Source organism: Acomys minous (assembly GCF_964271855.1).
Source record: "Acomys minous genome assembly, chromosome: 1".
Taxonomy (NCBI): domain Eukaryota; kingdom Metazoa; phylum Chordata; class Mammalia; order Rodentia; family Muridae; genus Acomys; species Acomys minous.
The window spans coordinates 95,676,480-95,693,080 of record NC_140483.1 but is presented as its reverse complement, the minus strand read 5'-3'; the positions used below and the strand labels follow the sequence as shown (position 1 = coordinate 95,693,080).

The 16,601-nt window shown below is 49.5% G+C and overlaps 2 protein-coding genes across 7 annotated transcripts in view; one reads left to right on the top strand and one right to left on the bottom strand.

The window, feature by feature from the left end:
* The window catches only part of DNAI1 (dynein axonemal intermediate chain 1), a 71,855-nt gene extending 65,784 nt beyond the window's left edge, over positions 1 to 6,071 (bottom strand). The window contains exon 1 of the mRNA XM_084775648.1: positions 5,808 to 6,071. Coding sequence (XP_084631774.1) covers positions 5,808 to 5,834 — 27 coding nt within the window. The 5' untranslated portion in view covers positions 5,835 to 6,071. The remainder of the gene's footprint in view (positions 1 to 5,807) is intronic.
* Positions 6,072 to 6,275: 204 nt separating this feature from the next.
* FAM219A (family with sequence similarity 219 member A) overlaps positions 6,276 to 16,601 on the top strand; it is a 56,011-nt gene continuing 45,685 nt past the window's right edge. Inside the window, exon 1 of one of the 6 annotated variants that reach the window (XM_084789740.1) lies at positions 6,276 to 6,671. In XM_084789740.1, coding sequence (XP_084645866.1) covers positions 6,612 to 6,671 — 60 coding nt within the window. In that variant the 5' untranslated portion in view covers positions 6,276 to 6,611. The remainder of the gene's footprint in view (positions 6,672 to 16,601) is intronic. The other 5 variants (XM_084789741.1, XM_084789743.1, XM_084789739.1 and 2 more) reach the window with 5 other exon arrangements.

Sequence of the window (16,601 nt, the reverse complement as noted above, 5' to 3'; positions counted from 1 at the left end):
TTTCTTCTCCCCTGGTTCAAAGCATCCCTCCGTCAGTCCGCGCTGCTCCCGTCCCACCTTCTCAGAAACTCGGACCAAGTCATAATCCAATTTTCCCCTCCTTTATCTTCAACTTCTCTCCATCCGGATCCTTTGCCACAGGGCTTAATATATTCAAGTTTTACTTTCATCTTTAAAAAAAAAAAACTATACCCTTGCCCATATGGTGTTCGGTGCCTTCTAGTTCACGGTCTTGCCTTTGCCTCTGAAGTTGCTCTCCGCAAAGTCCTTAATGAATTCCTAATCATTGCATCTGAAGGCCATGTCTCACCACTTACTCCACCGACACTGCAGCAGCCGGCGGCACGGCTGACAGCCCTACTGCTTCCTTCAGCCTCTAAAGAGCTACCCCACCTCACCATCATTTGACTTCTTTTGGTTATTTCTTACTCTCCATTTTGGATTCGTGTGTACCTGCTCACTCCTACAATGTTGACATTTCTCTGAAAAGTCTTCCCAGAATCATTCTTTCAACACTCGGTCATTCACTGAACACGTTCTGACACAATGGCCCTGTCACAAAGGGCCTGAGCAATCAGCTGTAAACAAAAAAGTATCCACAAGCCCTGTTCCAATAAGCATACTATCTCATGAGGCACATACAACGATGAAATAATTACACAAACAAGTGAATAGGTGCACACTGTGATGCGTGCTATGAGAGAAAGGAATATAGATCACAATAACATATATTATATATGTTATTATATAATATATACATATGAATGAAGATGAACCTTAGCCCTGTCTCCTTCATCAACAGGGCAGGAGACATCAGACCAGGTTGTGGGGATTGACCTCTTGAGTTAAAAAGCTTGGGGTTACATGTGTGAGTGAAGATTTGAAGACTTTAAAATGTGCAGCAGGGGGTGGGGGACTTTGGCAGGCACGCCTGTGGTTGCAGCATTTGGGAGGCAGAGGCAGGAGGCTGCTTCAGATGGGCTAGAAGGAGAAGCTCTGTGTCAAAACAAAACACAAAATCCCAGTACCCGGGAGGCAGAGGCAAGTGGATCGCTGTGTGTTCGAGGCCAGCCTGGCCTACAAAGTGAGTCCAGGACAGCTAAGGCTACATAGAGAGAACCTGTCTCAACCCCCTCCCCCAAAAAGAACCAAAAAACAAAACAAAACAAAACACCATAAACAGGGGACAGTACATAAAAATGCGGTACAGTAATTAGGAGAGAAGAACAGTATACATTAAACTTTAAGACATGAGCAAGCCTTGTCCATTCAGGGCCCTGAAAGATTATCTGAATATCAGGACTCTGTTCAAAAAACACTGGGAGTCACTGAAGAATTCTGAAGAGGAGAACGGCCTCATCATATTGTCAGCTTGAAAAGACTTGGGGTTCTGTTTACTTCAAAGTCCATTTATGTATTTATCTATTTATTTGTATACATGTGTGCTTGCACGTGCACTGCATGTGCACATGTGCTACATCATGCCTGTCATATGCCTGTGTATATGTCTGTGTGAATGCACACATGAGAGCACATACATGTACCACATCATACCCGTGGAGCTCAGAGGTTTTCCCTTTCTCCCTGTGGGTCCTCAGCCTTCACAGCAAGCTCCTTTCCCACTGAGACATCTCATTGGCCCAGACTTGTTCTTTTGAAGCAAGGTTTGTTGTATGTTGCTGCTTGGTGGGGGGAAAAAAAAATCATGTTTGGTGCAGGGTAGAAAGTGGATTCAAAAGGGCAGAGGCAGATTTGGGAATGAGCAGTTCCAAGGCTTGTGTAGCATTCTAGAAGGAAGAGGACTATAGAGTGGGCCTGGGAGTGGCAGCAGTTTTATCTGAGTTATTTAGAAGGAAGGGAAGTGAAAAGGCCTAGGGAGAAATGTCACAATTACCTAGTGCTCTCTTGGTCTCACATCCAACCCTGTCCCTAACCCTACCCTAGCCACCGTTCATCCAGACTGCTATTTCTGAAAGTGTTGCCCCAGGGGGTCTCTTGTAAGACCACAACGGTGTCTAAATGTAAGTCCTTTTCTTGGGCTTTTATAAGCAAACAGTGCAAAATGCCAGACCTTTTCCTTTTAATGATAACCAACTGAGTTATAAAAGGGTACTAAAATTTGTTAGTCATAAACTAAAATTAGCTCTTAACTGAAGTTCACAGAAGACTCTAATTTGGTTTTCTACTAAGAAGTCTGACTGCCAGGCAATGTTTGGCAACGCTGCAGAGCCCCTGCACACAACACACACAGCTATTTGGCATGCTCACCATTTTTAGGAAGGACGCGTTGTTATTGGGGCATTACCAGTGGTGTTTGGAGCTGGTCATGGCTTATGGTGCCTGACATTCATGCATTTCAATTACAGATGATGATTCGTGGAGGTGCCATCATGACCAATTTAATATAGTGTGAAGTATTTGATTAACTCTAGGGTAAAGGCGAGAGGCACCCAGGGCCTTATCTGTCACTGTTTGTGTCCCTTCCCTGCCATCCAGAATATGAGAAGTGGGCCCCAGCTCAGGAGCTGCACACCTGCTACGCCATCCGTCTGGAAGGCTCCCCACCCCCACCCCAAACCCAGCAATCCCACCCCCCTGTATTTTCTGAAGGTCCTTGCTCTGTCCTTGCCTCCGTGCGGCTATGTCTGAGTACCTTATTTAAATTATAATCATCTGGACCCCTGAACGTCCAGCTATCACCACCCTGATGTGTGTTTCTTCTTGGAATGGACTACCACCTAACACGCCGTGTGTTGTACTTATATACTTGGTGACAGTTTGCCTCCACTTAGAAGCTAAGCTCCATTGAGAGCAGGGGTTTTTATTTGTGTCATTTCTTTCTGTGTCCCCAATATCGAGGACAGCACCTGGCACAGGGTAGGCGGTCTGTCTGTAATCACTGCGTCGGAAGACGTGGCTACCTCATGAGGATTTTGGAGCCTCTTAGTCTCCTAAGCCACAGATGCACGCAGTTCAAGTCCAGATCATTCACAGCCCTGCTGCTAGAGCAGCCGCACACACAAGAACCCAGAAGAGCACATTTATGCATGGATTTTCTTGTTACCAGGTCCCACTAAGATGCCTGTTATCACTACCACCCCAGGCTTACTTCTTCCCACCCATCAAACACACTCAAGTGAAAACTTCCAAAGATGAGCTCATACATTTCAGATTAATAGTCAATCCATTTCTTTTCAGAATTAAATATAGGCAAGGTTGTATCCAAAATACAGAGATCAACAATGAACAACACAGTTTACACAGCGGTAGGCTGCTCTGTCTGCAGAAAGTGGACTCAGTCTGGTAGAGGAAAATACGAATGCTGTGTTAAAACTTGACAGACAACACAAGAAAGTAAAAGGAAATTTAGGACGGGGCAAGGTGAAGCAGATGGCAGTGGACAGAAAAGGCTGTACCAGCCACGCAGCGAGAGCAGTTTCAAAGGCCTAGAGAAGACGGGCAGTGTGGACATCACTGTGCAGGGAGAAGAGAGCAGTCAGCGTACTGACGGGGGAGTTTGCACAAAAGCAATGGTAAGGTCCGAAGTCGACTGGGTAGCGATGACCACCCCATTCAGGGACGTGGGCCCTATGAACCCAGTCAGACTTTTGAGACTTTGAGAGCAACAGGAAATACTAAAAAGCAGTGCTGGAAAGATGATTTGGCCATCAAGAGTACACATTGCTCTTTCAGAAGACTTGGGTTTGATTCCTAGAGACCACTTTAGGTGGCTAAGAATCATCTCTAATTCTAACTCCACGGGTATCTGATGCCTCTGATCTCAACAACCTCCCTCCCTCTCTCTCCCTCTCTCTCCCTCTCTCTCCCTCTCTCTCTCTCTCTCTCTCTCTCTCTCTCTCTCTCTCTCTCTCTCTCGTGCGCGCGCACGCACACAAACACACACACACACACACACACACACACACACACACACACACACACACACATGAGACAGAGAGAGAGACAGACAGACAGACACAGAGACAGAGATAGACAGACAGACAGAGACAGAAACAGAGAGACAGACAGAGAGAGAGACAGAGACAGAGACAGAGAGGCCTTCAAAAGAAAGCACTAAAAGGCTTAAGGTGAGCAAATAGTTTGAGCTTCTCCCTGTCCTCTAACTGTCTCGCTTCTGATCTTTTCTTACCTCTGTGGGCTTCTAAGTCCTCCTGTCCCCCCTGAAGCCTCTCAACTGCTCCAACCTGCATGCCTTTCTCTCCTGCTGCCCCAAGAACCCTTCATCCTTCCGTTCTCCATTACACTGAGATAGAGGCCATGCCCCGGGCATCTCCAGGTTACCTCATACCTTAGTACTTAGTATTGATCTACACTGAGTCTCAGTGAGGCAAGCCGGTGATGAGCACAGTCTAACGTGGCCTTGCCCTTCCTTCTAACACACAGGGTTTATACAGTACTGCAATACACCTTCCCTCAGCACACAGCGCTGCTGTGTGCAGGACCCATGGGCCTAGGCTTGTCTCCTTCCTATCTGTTGTCACGTCTTTCCTCTTTCAATGTCACTAGTCACTGATGTGTCATCATCCCTGCCCCCAAATGAGACTGGAGAAACTCATCCTGTTCAAGCTACAAGTTGCTAGAATAAAACATTTCAACTCTGGTGAGAGAAAGCAGACCAGCAGTTAGAGCGTCGGGAGAACTGAACCGGACTAAAGCACAGAGAATTTCTTGCAATCGAGGGTATAGTAAAGTGTACAGATCTACCAAAATCTGAAGCGTGCAAAAGAATCTATTTTGTTACATATTACTAGCTAGATCTCAGTAATATCAGGTCAGAACAAACTGGCTATAAATTAAGGGCCAGCTGCCTTAAGCACAGTACAGGACTTTCAAAACACAACTCAGTCTCAACCTAAAATTAGGGCATGACCAGTCCAAGAACAGATAACCTCTCAATAGCTACAGAACGCTAAAGACTGATAGGTTCTTCGGCTGTGGGTGCCTAGAGTGGGAGAAGCAGGGGGCACAGGTTAATATGCAAGGATCTACACCAAAATACGTGAAGTCATAAATATCATGGATACAGTTTGCTATCCAAACCTCAAATGTAGAAAAGTTTTCTTTTTTTTTTTTAAGTCGAAACTCCACGAGAAGCTTTAAAAGCAATTTCTGAAAGACTGGGTCATTCTTTTCTATCCCAGAATGCTCCTTGAGAACCTGAGACCAGCTTGTCACCCATGGTGATGCTGGGGTGATTCTGAATCTCTTAGGAGAAGGGATGACATCGTGTCAGGTGGCACAGACGGAAGAGTCACGTGGCTCGTAGGGAGGAAATGTGTGTTTGAGAACAGGGAACACGCTTAGGAAATCTTTTTCTTCCTTTCCGTTTGACATCTTGCACAATCAATTTTACTCCACTTCTCCTGTACAAGCTCTCCTGTGTCCCCTCTCTGAGCTCCCACGTGGCAATGGCCTCTTGTCCCCACTTAGCTCAGCACTGACCGTGCAGCAGCATTGAGCAACAACAACAAACAACAAATCCTTTGGGACAAGAATGAGAGAGCCATGTGGAAAGGACAGAAGGAAGCCGGGGTGTGGGGGGAGGCTTAAGGGAGTGGGCGAGACAGGAGGGGTCTGTGAAAAAGTGGAAATAATAAGAAACTACAGATTAGAGTAAAATCACAGTAAATTCGGGTAAAAATTTGTGAGAGAGAACAGGAGAATCAGGTCAGTGGAAACACAAGCCGGGAGTCCCAAGAGAGACAAGTTGGAGGAGGTCAACAGGGTATAATTGGCGGTTAAGGTCAGAGGTCATCAGAAGACAGCAGGCCGCAGTATGACATTACCTGCTTACGAATCTGTTTCGGAGGCATGGCTGCAAAAAATAGAAAGCACCTCAAACCCTGAAAAACCTACAAAAAACGCTCCCTCTCTCCTGGGGAGAAGTTTCTCCTTCTTGACCACACGCAGGAAATGCAGACTCTCTTCTACTTCAATTCCCAGTCACCAAGGCTCTTCAGGGACAGCTGTCGTTGTGGGGTCCCCCGCGCCCTTGGAGAACAGCCTCAGCTCCTCCCTGACGCGGTTACCCAGCAACCGACAGGCACCAAGGGCGCAGGCGCACCCAGCGCCCCCTCCCGACATCAGGAGAAGGCGGAGCTTGGGCGCTAAGCCCCGCCCCCGCCCCGGCCGCGAGGCCTGGGAGCTCCCGCCAGTGGGCAGGACTAGGGCGCCCAGACTCCGCCTTCTCATGAATAATGCAGCAGCCGGGCGGTGTCCCGGACCCGGAAGTGGAGTTGCAGAGTCACCGCAGTGGTTGAGCTGCTGACAGGAGGCGGCGGCGGCGGCGGCGGCGAAGGAGGAGGAGGAGGAGGAGGAGGAGGTGGAGGCGAGGCAAGACCTGCGGCTCCGCGGGGCCACTGCCGCTGCAGCTCTAGGCAACCCCACGGAGCTACGCCGGCTTCAGCCAGCCCGCGAGCCCCTCGCCGCCCGTCCATCCTTCCACCCGCCCATCCGCCCCGACTCGTCTGGGGGGCGGCCTAGTCTGCATCGTCTGCCAGGCTTCTGGGGCCGCCACCCCGCGCGGTCCGACCACCTCGGCGTCCCTGGCCGCGCCCGGCCCCGGGCCCGCTCGCCCGCCCGCCGGCACCATGATGGAGGAGATCGACCGGTTCCAGGTGCCCACCGCGCACTCGGAGATGCAGCCGCTGGTGAGGGGGCGGGCGGCGGGCAGGCCAGGGCCGGGAGGGGCGACGCCGGAGGGGAGGGAAGGAACTAGGCCTTGAGGATTGTGCGAGGGGGGCGCCATCCGATAAGGTAGAGGGAGTCCTGAAAACGCCTTGCCGGGGGTGGGGGCGGTGGGAGGGAGACTTGCAGAGCGAGAAAACCGTAGGAGATTACCTGCGGTGCGAGCGAAGGACCTGGAAGGGCGGAGGATACGGGTAGCGGAGGCAGGACGAGGTCGGATAGGACCAAAGGAAGCAAAATAGTGCACACCGTTAGTGGGGGCCCATTGAGGGGCACGTCACAGGGGGATCTTTGGCAGCAGGCCCAGAGGGTCGGGATTGGGGTAGGTGGGTGTGAAAAAAACGCATTTAGCCCTTGAGGCCTGTGATGCTCAGGGCGAGGGAGGAGGCCAGGAGATCAGTCTAAGGAGGATTGGAAATAGGCTTTTTAGAAAAAGAGAGGCCTGCCCGCCTTTGCAATAAAGATTGCAAAGCTGATCAGGAACCAGGCACCGTTGGGGTCAGAGGCTCGGTGTAGGGCCTGGGAATTCCCTTCCGGGGAAAGGAGTCCCTGTTGGAGCTGGGGGCGTCCATCGGGAAGGGGAAGAGCGTGCAGCAGGCAGCTTGATGGAGAAGCAAGGGTACGCTCCAAGAGAACGCTCAGGCACCTCCAGGATAGGAGGCGGAGCTGTGCTGGAGCGGGCTGGGCCGACCGGTTCCGAAATCGGGAGAGCCCATGTCATCTTAGGCCTACGTGCTTGGAGTCTTTGAAGGGCGGGGATCCTGCCTCCGGTCCGCGGTCCTAGAGTCAGGCAGGAATGATGTCATCGATGCCGGCGCCGAGGGGGATGGAAGGAGGAGGGTGATGCCAATATACAGAGGCATGGCCTAAAGAAGATGATGCCTGCTGGCCATTGCCCTGAGGCTACCTGGCTGTCATCGCGTCAGCAATGGGTAGGAAAGTCAGAAGTCTAGCCAGCTGGCCTAGAGAACGGAGAGGGGACGAATGTAGAGGCCGTGTTCATTCGCTTAACCGACCTTGGGGCTTGTGCTAGTTAAGAGTCAGGGTAGGCCAGGAACCACAAGGTATGGGTGACTGCCTTGCTCTTTGCTGGAACTGACATGCGCTCCCCAACTCCTGAAGCTCGAGGGCACCCTAAATCTCTTCCCTCCGTGTTAGGGGTGGCCCAGAGTAGGTTCTTCTCTTGGGCCTTCCGCTGCTGCCGAATTGTCAGTATGCTTTGTGGCTTCCTAGATAAGTAACCTGCCTATTACAGTAGCCGAGGTGGACCACGGTGGCAGGGTAGGAACTGAGGCAGCCTCCATGCCAGGTAGTTTGCTGGGTAATTAGTTACGGTCTAGCTGGAGCTAAGTGTCTTCTGCGTTTTGTGAAGCTGAAACAGATGGGCTTTGTAGACGCGTACAATATCCAACTGAGAGATGCTGCAGGACCTTTTCCTACCTTGATGCCGCTACTGAATTATTTGGGAAGCAGAAAAATATCTCCAGAGAAAAGCTCGTTCTGTGAGTGTAAAGAAGGGCCTTGGGCTGAGTTGGAACTTGCTCAATAGGTTTCGCTAACCACGTTTTTTCAAACTAGGGTGCCCTCCCAGTTCTAAGCTAATCCTGGATGGAAGGGTGGATGAGAGATGGGGGGGGGGGTGCTAGGAAGTCCAGGAGAGGAGGCTCCCAGGATGACAGCCGTCCAAGGGAAGAGGAGAAAGACTAAGGCCATCAGGACTGCACAGTTGTCCTTGGTGACTCTTGTTTCCTGGCTGTTTTGGTTTGTGTGTCCCTAAAGTAGAAAAGTTTGCGGTGAGGAGGCGCTTATCAGAATAGAATAGAGGCAGCCGCCCACGACATTTTTGAAAGCTAGAGTAGTATGCAAGAGAAAGCTGTGTTGAGGCTGAGCGAATCTTAAGTAACAATATAGTCTCACACTTGGGGGTCAGAGATAGTACCCTGCTTCTTGGCTTTTCCCATTATTGGAGTGGAGAGCCACCTCCCCAACTCCTTAGGTGCCCTTTATTCTGTTGAGAACAGCAGAGTCGTGTGTAGCATTTCCCCAGGGACCTTCATTTGAGTCATAAGGAAATCAAGACGCACACCCCAGAGGTAGAAGGCAGAATGGCTCTGTAGGGTGCCTGGGGCTCAGATTCACCTGTGATCGCTTCCTTCCACCTTTTGCTATTATTTATGGAGACCTCTAGAAAGTCTCTCTCCTCCTTGAGCTGTTTTTCCATTTACAAAATAAAGACAAACAACTCACTTAATGTTTAAACAAATAGTTCCTTGATCTCCCTTCCAAAGACTGTCATGGAGCCTGATTCATTGACTCAGAAAATCGATTTACCAATCCTTACTGAACATCTACTCTACCCAGGTCCTACACAAGGTGTTAGGGACACAGTGGTTGGCAATGTAAGTTAAGATGGTCCCTGCCCCTGCTGCCACACAGTTCATTCAGTAAGAGTTTATTTCTCACTCTATGAGTGAGCTCCCCGAGAGCAGAGTGGAGTCTGCCTCCTTAGGCCCCCAAGAAAAGACAGCAGCTCTGGCATTGGCCTCATCGCTTCTCTCAGGGCCTCGGTGTAGGGGCAGAGGCCTGTGTCTTCTGGCCCCATCACCAAGTCACCCTCCCGACACATGGTGGTAGGGAAACGAAGAGGCTATTCCTCATTCGGAAAGATGAGCTGCAGGAAAAGCATCGTTTTCTTCATTTTTGCTTGAAAGAGATACTCCTCTTGAAAAGGAGGCTTGGGGGAGTGGCAGCAGCCGAGAGAGAAGGTGCAGCCAGCAGATCTGGGTGTTTCCAAGGTGCTAATTTAAGCATTAGCTCTCAGCTAGTGGGAGGCAGAGGAAGAAATCCCTGCCCTATTGCTGCTGCTGTTACCACAGCTGCCTGGAGCCTCCTGTCTGGGGTGGGAGTTTGCCCGAAAGCAGTGGTTTCCCTTCCTTCCCTATCATGACAATCATTTAATTGCCCTGGCGGCATCTCAGCAGCTGAACCAGGCCCCAGCCTGTCTCTGAGCTCCCCAGGGTCTCTTCTTGTCTCCTTACGAAAGAAATAAGAGCTCTTCTTGGTGGCCTATTCCCTGGGCTCTGCTCCTGCTGTGTCTCTCAGAAACTTTGGGATCAGCCCATCTTGTGTGCCAGCTGTGCCATACACCTCACTGAGCCAGGGAAACTCCCTGCTGCCCAGGGCTCTGTTGAGCAACTGAGCAGTATGAGTGGTAGGCACGGGCCCTGTGGCTGTTGTCTGTTCAGCTGGTTGGTGCGGCCACACAGTCTATGTTTTGGAAGAGATGTGTTGCCAGAAAGGCAAATAGACCTCTTGAGTACTTAGTCTCATCAAGTGACATCCTGCCTCCTGTGCAGTCAGAGGGTGGCACTTGGCAACAAATGTGGTCCTTGCATGCTTGAGAGCATGCTAGTCCAGCCTCACCGAAACCAGATTACCTATTAACTCGTTTGTTTGGTTCATGAGTGTTTGCTGCATGTCTGCTCAGTCCCTGGCACTTGGAGGATACAGAGACAAGTAAAGGCTCTGTTTGCGGATCTCCAGAAGAAGGATGGGCCTGAAAGAGGACAGGAAAGCTTAGCGAGATATGTCAGGATGAACAGCAATGCATGGTGATCCTGAGAGAGAGACTAACCCTCTGACTGTTGGAGCTGAGAGAGGAGTTGACAACTTCTGTTGCCTGCCAAAACTAAGGGCTGGGGGTTGCCAGGGTGTTAACATAGTGGCTGGGCCACAGGAGCTTCTCAGAGTGGGAGAGAGCATCACAAAGCAACATGGATGTATGCCCTGGTCTAACTACCTTTAAGTTGTTCCTTGCAGTCAAATGGCTTTCCAGTTTCAGGGTGGATCCTCCTAGTGAGTTCGTGTGGCTTCAGGAGAGAGGACATCCCTCTCTGTCTTCCTCTATGGAAAACTGGGGCTGGGTTTGTCAGGACTGTCATCTTTACCTACACAGCTCCTCCTCCTCCTCCTCCTCCTTCTCCTCCTCCTCCTCCTCCTCCTCCTCCAAAAACTACTAAGAAAGAATCCAGATGCTGTATTGGGCCCTGGAGCATGTCCAGAGCAGGGTTGATTGAGGCACCATGGAGTAACAGGGTTGATTGAGGCACCATGGAGTAACAGGAGGACTGAGAAGGGCTCAGTGCGTGCAAAGATGGATGGTCCAGTGGTAAGGGAGGGCTTCATAGAGTCGACACTGCTTTTTTTTTTTTTTTTTTTGGTTTTTCGAGACAGGGTCTCTCTGTGTAGCCTTGGCTGTCCTGGAATTACTCTGTAGACCAGTGTAGACCAGGCTGGCCTTGAACTCACAGCGAGCCGCCTGCCTCTTTCTCCCGAGTGCTGGGATTAAAGGCATGTGCGACTACACCTGGCTAGAGTCGACACTGCTAACCAGCAGTCTGGCCATGGTGAAGGAAAGGCAAGAATTCCAGGCAGTGGACGTGGAGGAAGAAACAAGAGTACATTTGGGATGAATTAAAGGCTGTGATTACAGGAAACAAGTCAGAGCTTAGGTTACCGCTCTGCGGTGAATAAGAGGTTGGAGAAGGTGAGGTTGGAGGGTGAGGAAGTCAGTAGAGAGGCCTAAAACAGATGCAGAGTGAAGGGCGGGGGCAGATGTGAGTAAGGTGGAATGGCAGAATACGGAGCCTCTTTAGAGGTTGGGTGGAGACGCCCAGGTTTCCAATGTGCACATTTCGATGGAGGAAGGGACCATCACCAACCATCTCAGGAAATGTGGAAGCCACACCCCTGCTTTAGAGACTCCCTGTAACGGAGAAGGTGTCTCTTTTCCTTTGCTCAACTTCTGGAATTATAGGGATCTCTGGAGTTCTAGAAAACCAAACATGAGGATGACAGTGACCACTCAGCCTCAAAGGGTCACTGACATGTGTGTTCCTGAAAATATTTCTCCCTTGCAGCCTGCTTTGCTGAGTACAAGAGAGTTGGTGGCAGCAGGAAACCGTAGTGGGGTTTTTAATTAATTTTTTTCCAGACAGAGTCTCATGCCTTGAACTCCTGATCCCTACTGCCTCTGCCTCTGTCACAGCATCGCCAAAGATGACTTGAGCTTTGCCTCCTCCTCCTCACACCTTCCAAGTGCTGGGATTCCAGTGTAATCTGCAACCCTGTGGCGTGCATGCGTTTCTGGCCTGACATCTCATCATCTGTTTGGGCAAACTTACGGTTTGGTTTCTGGGCCCTATCACTGGTTTATTCTACAGTGAATGTGTGTGTGCTACAACATTACCTGCAAGAGCCGCACCAGGAAAGGACACACGCCCCCTCTGTCTGAGATCACTGCACACACCCTGCAAGCTGCACCTGGAGCTGAACCCTGAGTGCTGCTTCATCGCAGGCAAGGGGGCCACACACACAGGCCTCTCTTACCGGTGGCTTGGCTTCCCAGAGGCCCCCATAGTGGCTCTGCAGGCAGGTGACCATGGTATCTGATATTCAGGCTGAGTCATTCACTGACCCAAGCAATCTACTGCCTTTAACTGCTGGTAGCCCAGAGTGAACAGGAATTGAAAGTAGAGACTTTTTTTGCTTGAACTTGATTAGTTTCTGGGCCCCGCACCTCTTCAGGAGAGAGTAGACAGAAGCCTGGGATGTACCTCAGTCGATAGTGTGTGTGCTTGAGCAGGAAACCTTCGGTTCCATCCTCACCACTGCACAAACTCGGTGTGAAAATGCTCACTGGTAATCCCAGTACTTAGCAAAGGAAGGCAGAAGCATCTAAAATCCAAGGTCATCCTTGACTGCATGATGAGTTTGGGGCCAGCCTGTGCCACATGAGAACAGTGGGGTGGAGAGATAGCTCCCTGATTAAGAGTGTCTGCAGCTCTTATAGGACCTGGATTTGGTTTTCAGCACCATGTTAAGCCTCTCACAACCAAGGGTAACTTCTGTTCCAGGGCATCCCACATCTTCTGGCTTCCATGGGCGCGCGCGCACACACACACACACACACACACACACACACACACACACACACAGAGAGAGAGAGAGAGAGAGAGAGAGAGATATGAATTTTTGTTGTTTTTGCTGGGTTTGTTGTTGTTTGTTTGTCTTATCAGCTATACACAAACTAGAGTTATCAGAAAAGAGAAAACCATGAGTGAGAAATGCTTCCATAAAGTTGGCTTTTGGTTTTTGGTTTGTTTGTCTTTTGTTTTTTGTTTTTCCAAGACAGGATTTCTCTGTGTAGCCTTGACTGTCCTGGACTCATTTTGTAGACCAGGCTGGCCTCGAACTCATAGCGATCTGTCTGCCTCTGCCTCCCGAGTGCTGGGATTAAAGGTGTGCGCTACCATGCCCTGCCATAAAGTTGGCTTTGAAGCAAGACTGTGGGGCATTTTCTTAATTAATGATCAAAATGGTAGGGCCAAGCCCACTGTGGGTGGTACCACCTGTGGGCAGATGGTGCTGCAGTGTATAAGAAGGTGGGCTGAACAAGCCATGCGTGGCAAGCCAGTAAGCAGCACTCCTACAGGACCCACTTCAGCGCCTTCCAAGATGGCTGCCTTGGCTTCCCTCAGGGACCCATAGTGACCTGAGGATTGTAAGCTGAAATAAACCTGTGGTGGTTCGTTTGGGAGGTTTGGTTTGTTTGTTTTTTGTTTTTTGAGACAGAGTTTCTCTGTGTAGCCTTGGCTGTCCTAGACTCACTTTGTAGACCAGGCTGGCCTTGAACTCACATCAATCTGCCTGCCTCTGCCTCCCAAATGCAGGGATTAAAGGCGTGCGCCACGTTGCCCAGCTGTTCATGGTGTTTTATCACAGCAATAGAAACCTAAGACAACCCCTGGAGCACTTGGGGTTAGCTCTACTGTGCCTTTCAGCTGACTGTGGGAAAACTGGTCCAAGCAGTGCCATGAGAGGGGAGAAGAGGGAGACTAAGGCTGAGGAGGTTAACCAGAGGTTCTGGCTGAAGGAAGAAAAGGCGTGGAGTCACTGTTTCCTAAGGAGACTGGTAGAGTGGGTCTGTAGTCCCGGCCCTGGAAAGACAGAAACAGCTAGATCCCCAGAGGTCACTGGCTAGCCAATCTAGGCAGTCTGTGAATTCCAGGTTCAATAAAAGAGCCTGCCTCAGGCTGGGCATGATGGCCCACACCTTTAATCCCAGCACTCGGGAGGCAGAGGCAGGTGGCTCGATGTGACTTTGAGGCCAGCCTGGTCTACAAAGGGAGTCCAGAACAGCCAAGGCTACACAGAGAGACCCTGTCTCAAACAAACAAACAAACAAACAAACAAACAAAAACCCTGCCTCAAAAAATAAAGTGGAAGTGATAGGGAAAAACCCAACCTTGATGTCTGGCCCCCAGATGAGCTCACACACATGTGTGTACACACTGGCATGCACATGTGCACAGCCCACACAAACATACCCAAGGGGCTGGAGAGGTGGCTGTCTGGTTAAGAGCACTGGCTGCCTTTCCAGAGAACCCAAGTTTAGTTCCTAGCATCACATCAGGTAGCTCAAAGCCACTGTAACTCCAGCTCCAGGATGTTCAACATTCTCTTCTGGCCACTGTGGGCATCTTCGCACATGTAGCACACACACATACACAGATGACCCAACAAACAAGTATTTAAAAAATAAATGAATCATCAGAATTTTCATTTTAAAAAAGATTTAATGAATTTCTGGTCATGAGGTTCATACCTGTAATCCCAGTGCTGGGGAGGCAGAGGCAGGAGCTGCTTGAGCTTGAGTCCAGCTTGGGATGCACGGCAAACTCCAGGCCAGCGTGGGCTACATACTGACACTGTGGGAAAAAACCAAAAAGCCGAGAAACACACACACTGAGAAGCGAGAATCTGTATATTTCACTATGTGGTTAATTTTAGTATAATTACGATCAGGCTGTAAGTTATTTATGGTTCCCATATTAATTGTATCCCTATAAAGGAATTAGTGAGTCATCAGCCAAAAATGACTTAGACCTGCATCTCCTGTAGTGTTTTGTTAAGACTATTGATCCTTTGGGATACTTAGGATAAAAAATGCTTCCTACCCAAAGTCCTTGGGAAAACAGTACCCACTCCACCCTGCTGCAGTGTTTACCATCATGTAAAAGCGCCAAGGAGTCCTGCCGAGGAGCAGCATCTTCAACTGTGTTAGCTCAATGCTTTCCAAGATTTTTTTTAATAGAATTTTTTTATTTGAAACAAGATCACAGTAGCCTTGACCCCCTCCCCCACAAGAAACCACCACCACCACCACCACCATAAACAACAACAACAGCCCATATCAGTTTATCTACCTCGGCTCTCAAATGTTGGGACTACAGGAGTACACCACCACACCCAGCCCAGAACATTCTTTCTAATGTTCACTACTAGCATCTTAGAGCCAGTGTGCTCTATGGAATAGTCCCTTGTCCCTGGCTTAGAGGAGTCATGTTCTGGTCCACTCTAGGTGTTGTACTCTTCTGTTCATCCACTCTAGGTGTGTACTCTTCTGTTCATCCACTCTAGGTGTGCACTCTTCTGTTCATCCACTCTAGTTGTGCACTCTTCTGTTCATCCACTCTAGTTGTGCACTCTTCTGTTCATCCACTCTAGGTGTGCACTCTTCTGTTCATCCACTCTAGTTGTGCACTCTTCTGTTCATCCACTCTAGTTGTGCACTCTTCTGTTCATCCACTCTAGGTGTGCACTCTTCTGTTCATCCGCTCTAGGTGTGCACTCTTCTGTTCATCCACTCTAAGTGTGCACTCTTCTGTTCATCCACTCTAGGTGTGCACTCCATGTCTGCCCTGGAGGAATGGCCTTTTGGTGCTCTGCCCTGCGATGCTGGTTCCTCTTAACCATCATCATTATCCTGAGCAGACAACGCTGGAAAGGGAGACTGTCTCACTGAGGGGTGCAATCTTGTGACGTAGTATTTAACTGAAAATTGACTGTTCCTACCTCAGTCTTCCTAAGTAGATCTTCAGCGTTGGATCTTGAAGAATGAACAAATACAAAGCTAATAGTCCTTTGGAAATTGGTGGGCTAGGTGAGAAGGTGGGTCCTTCACTCTGCCGAATGGAAAAGAGACTGAAGGAGGCAGAATAAGGCAAAGATGTCCTGACTATCACAGAAGTGGTTGGCCATGCTTAGAATGAAACCATGACCTCTTCTAGCCTCAGTGTCGACCCTGCTTCTCCTTCTGTGATTTCTCTGAAGCTTTCCCCAACCTCCCACTGTCCTAGCTACACAACTATATATACCTAGAGTGGATGAACAGAAGAGTGCACATCTAGAGTGGATGAACAGAGAAGAGTGCACAACTAGAGTGGATGAACAGAGAAGAGTGCATAGCAGTGTAAAGTCAAGAGGCAATGCTGGAACTGTATGTAAGCCAAGCTGGTGAGGGGCCACAGGGGCTAGTGAGGGGCCATGGAGGCTATGGGATGGCAGCTCACTCTAATCAAGAACATCATGTGTATGTGATGTAAATCTTTCTGTTGTTATTTTGATTTTATGAAACAGGTTCTCGCTATGCAGACCACAATGACCTGAAACTCATTGCATAGCCCAGGCTGACCTCAAACTCATATAATTCCCCTGCCTCTGCCTCCTAAGTGTTAGATTGAAGGCATGTGCCAGCATGCACGGCTATATGTCTTATAACCATTATTCTCAGAAAATAGTTGTCTGAATTCACCAAGGTGGATTTTAAATAAGAATCTAAGTAAGGCTGTGTGATTAAGTAGGTGAGGCAGCCTTCAAAGAGAGCTAGTGTCCCAATGGACAGGAAATTTAATACATCTATGGTATGAGCTGGCCACTAGGAAAGCTAATGTAGTGTTGGGTTACACTGATAGAAGTATGAAGTTCAGAGCTGAGGGGGTGATGATCCTATTCCATCCTCTTCTGCACTGGTCCACACTGCCTGAAACCTG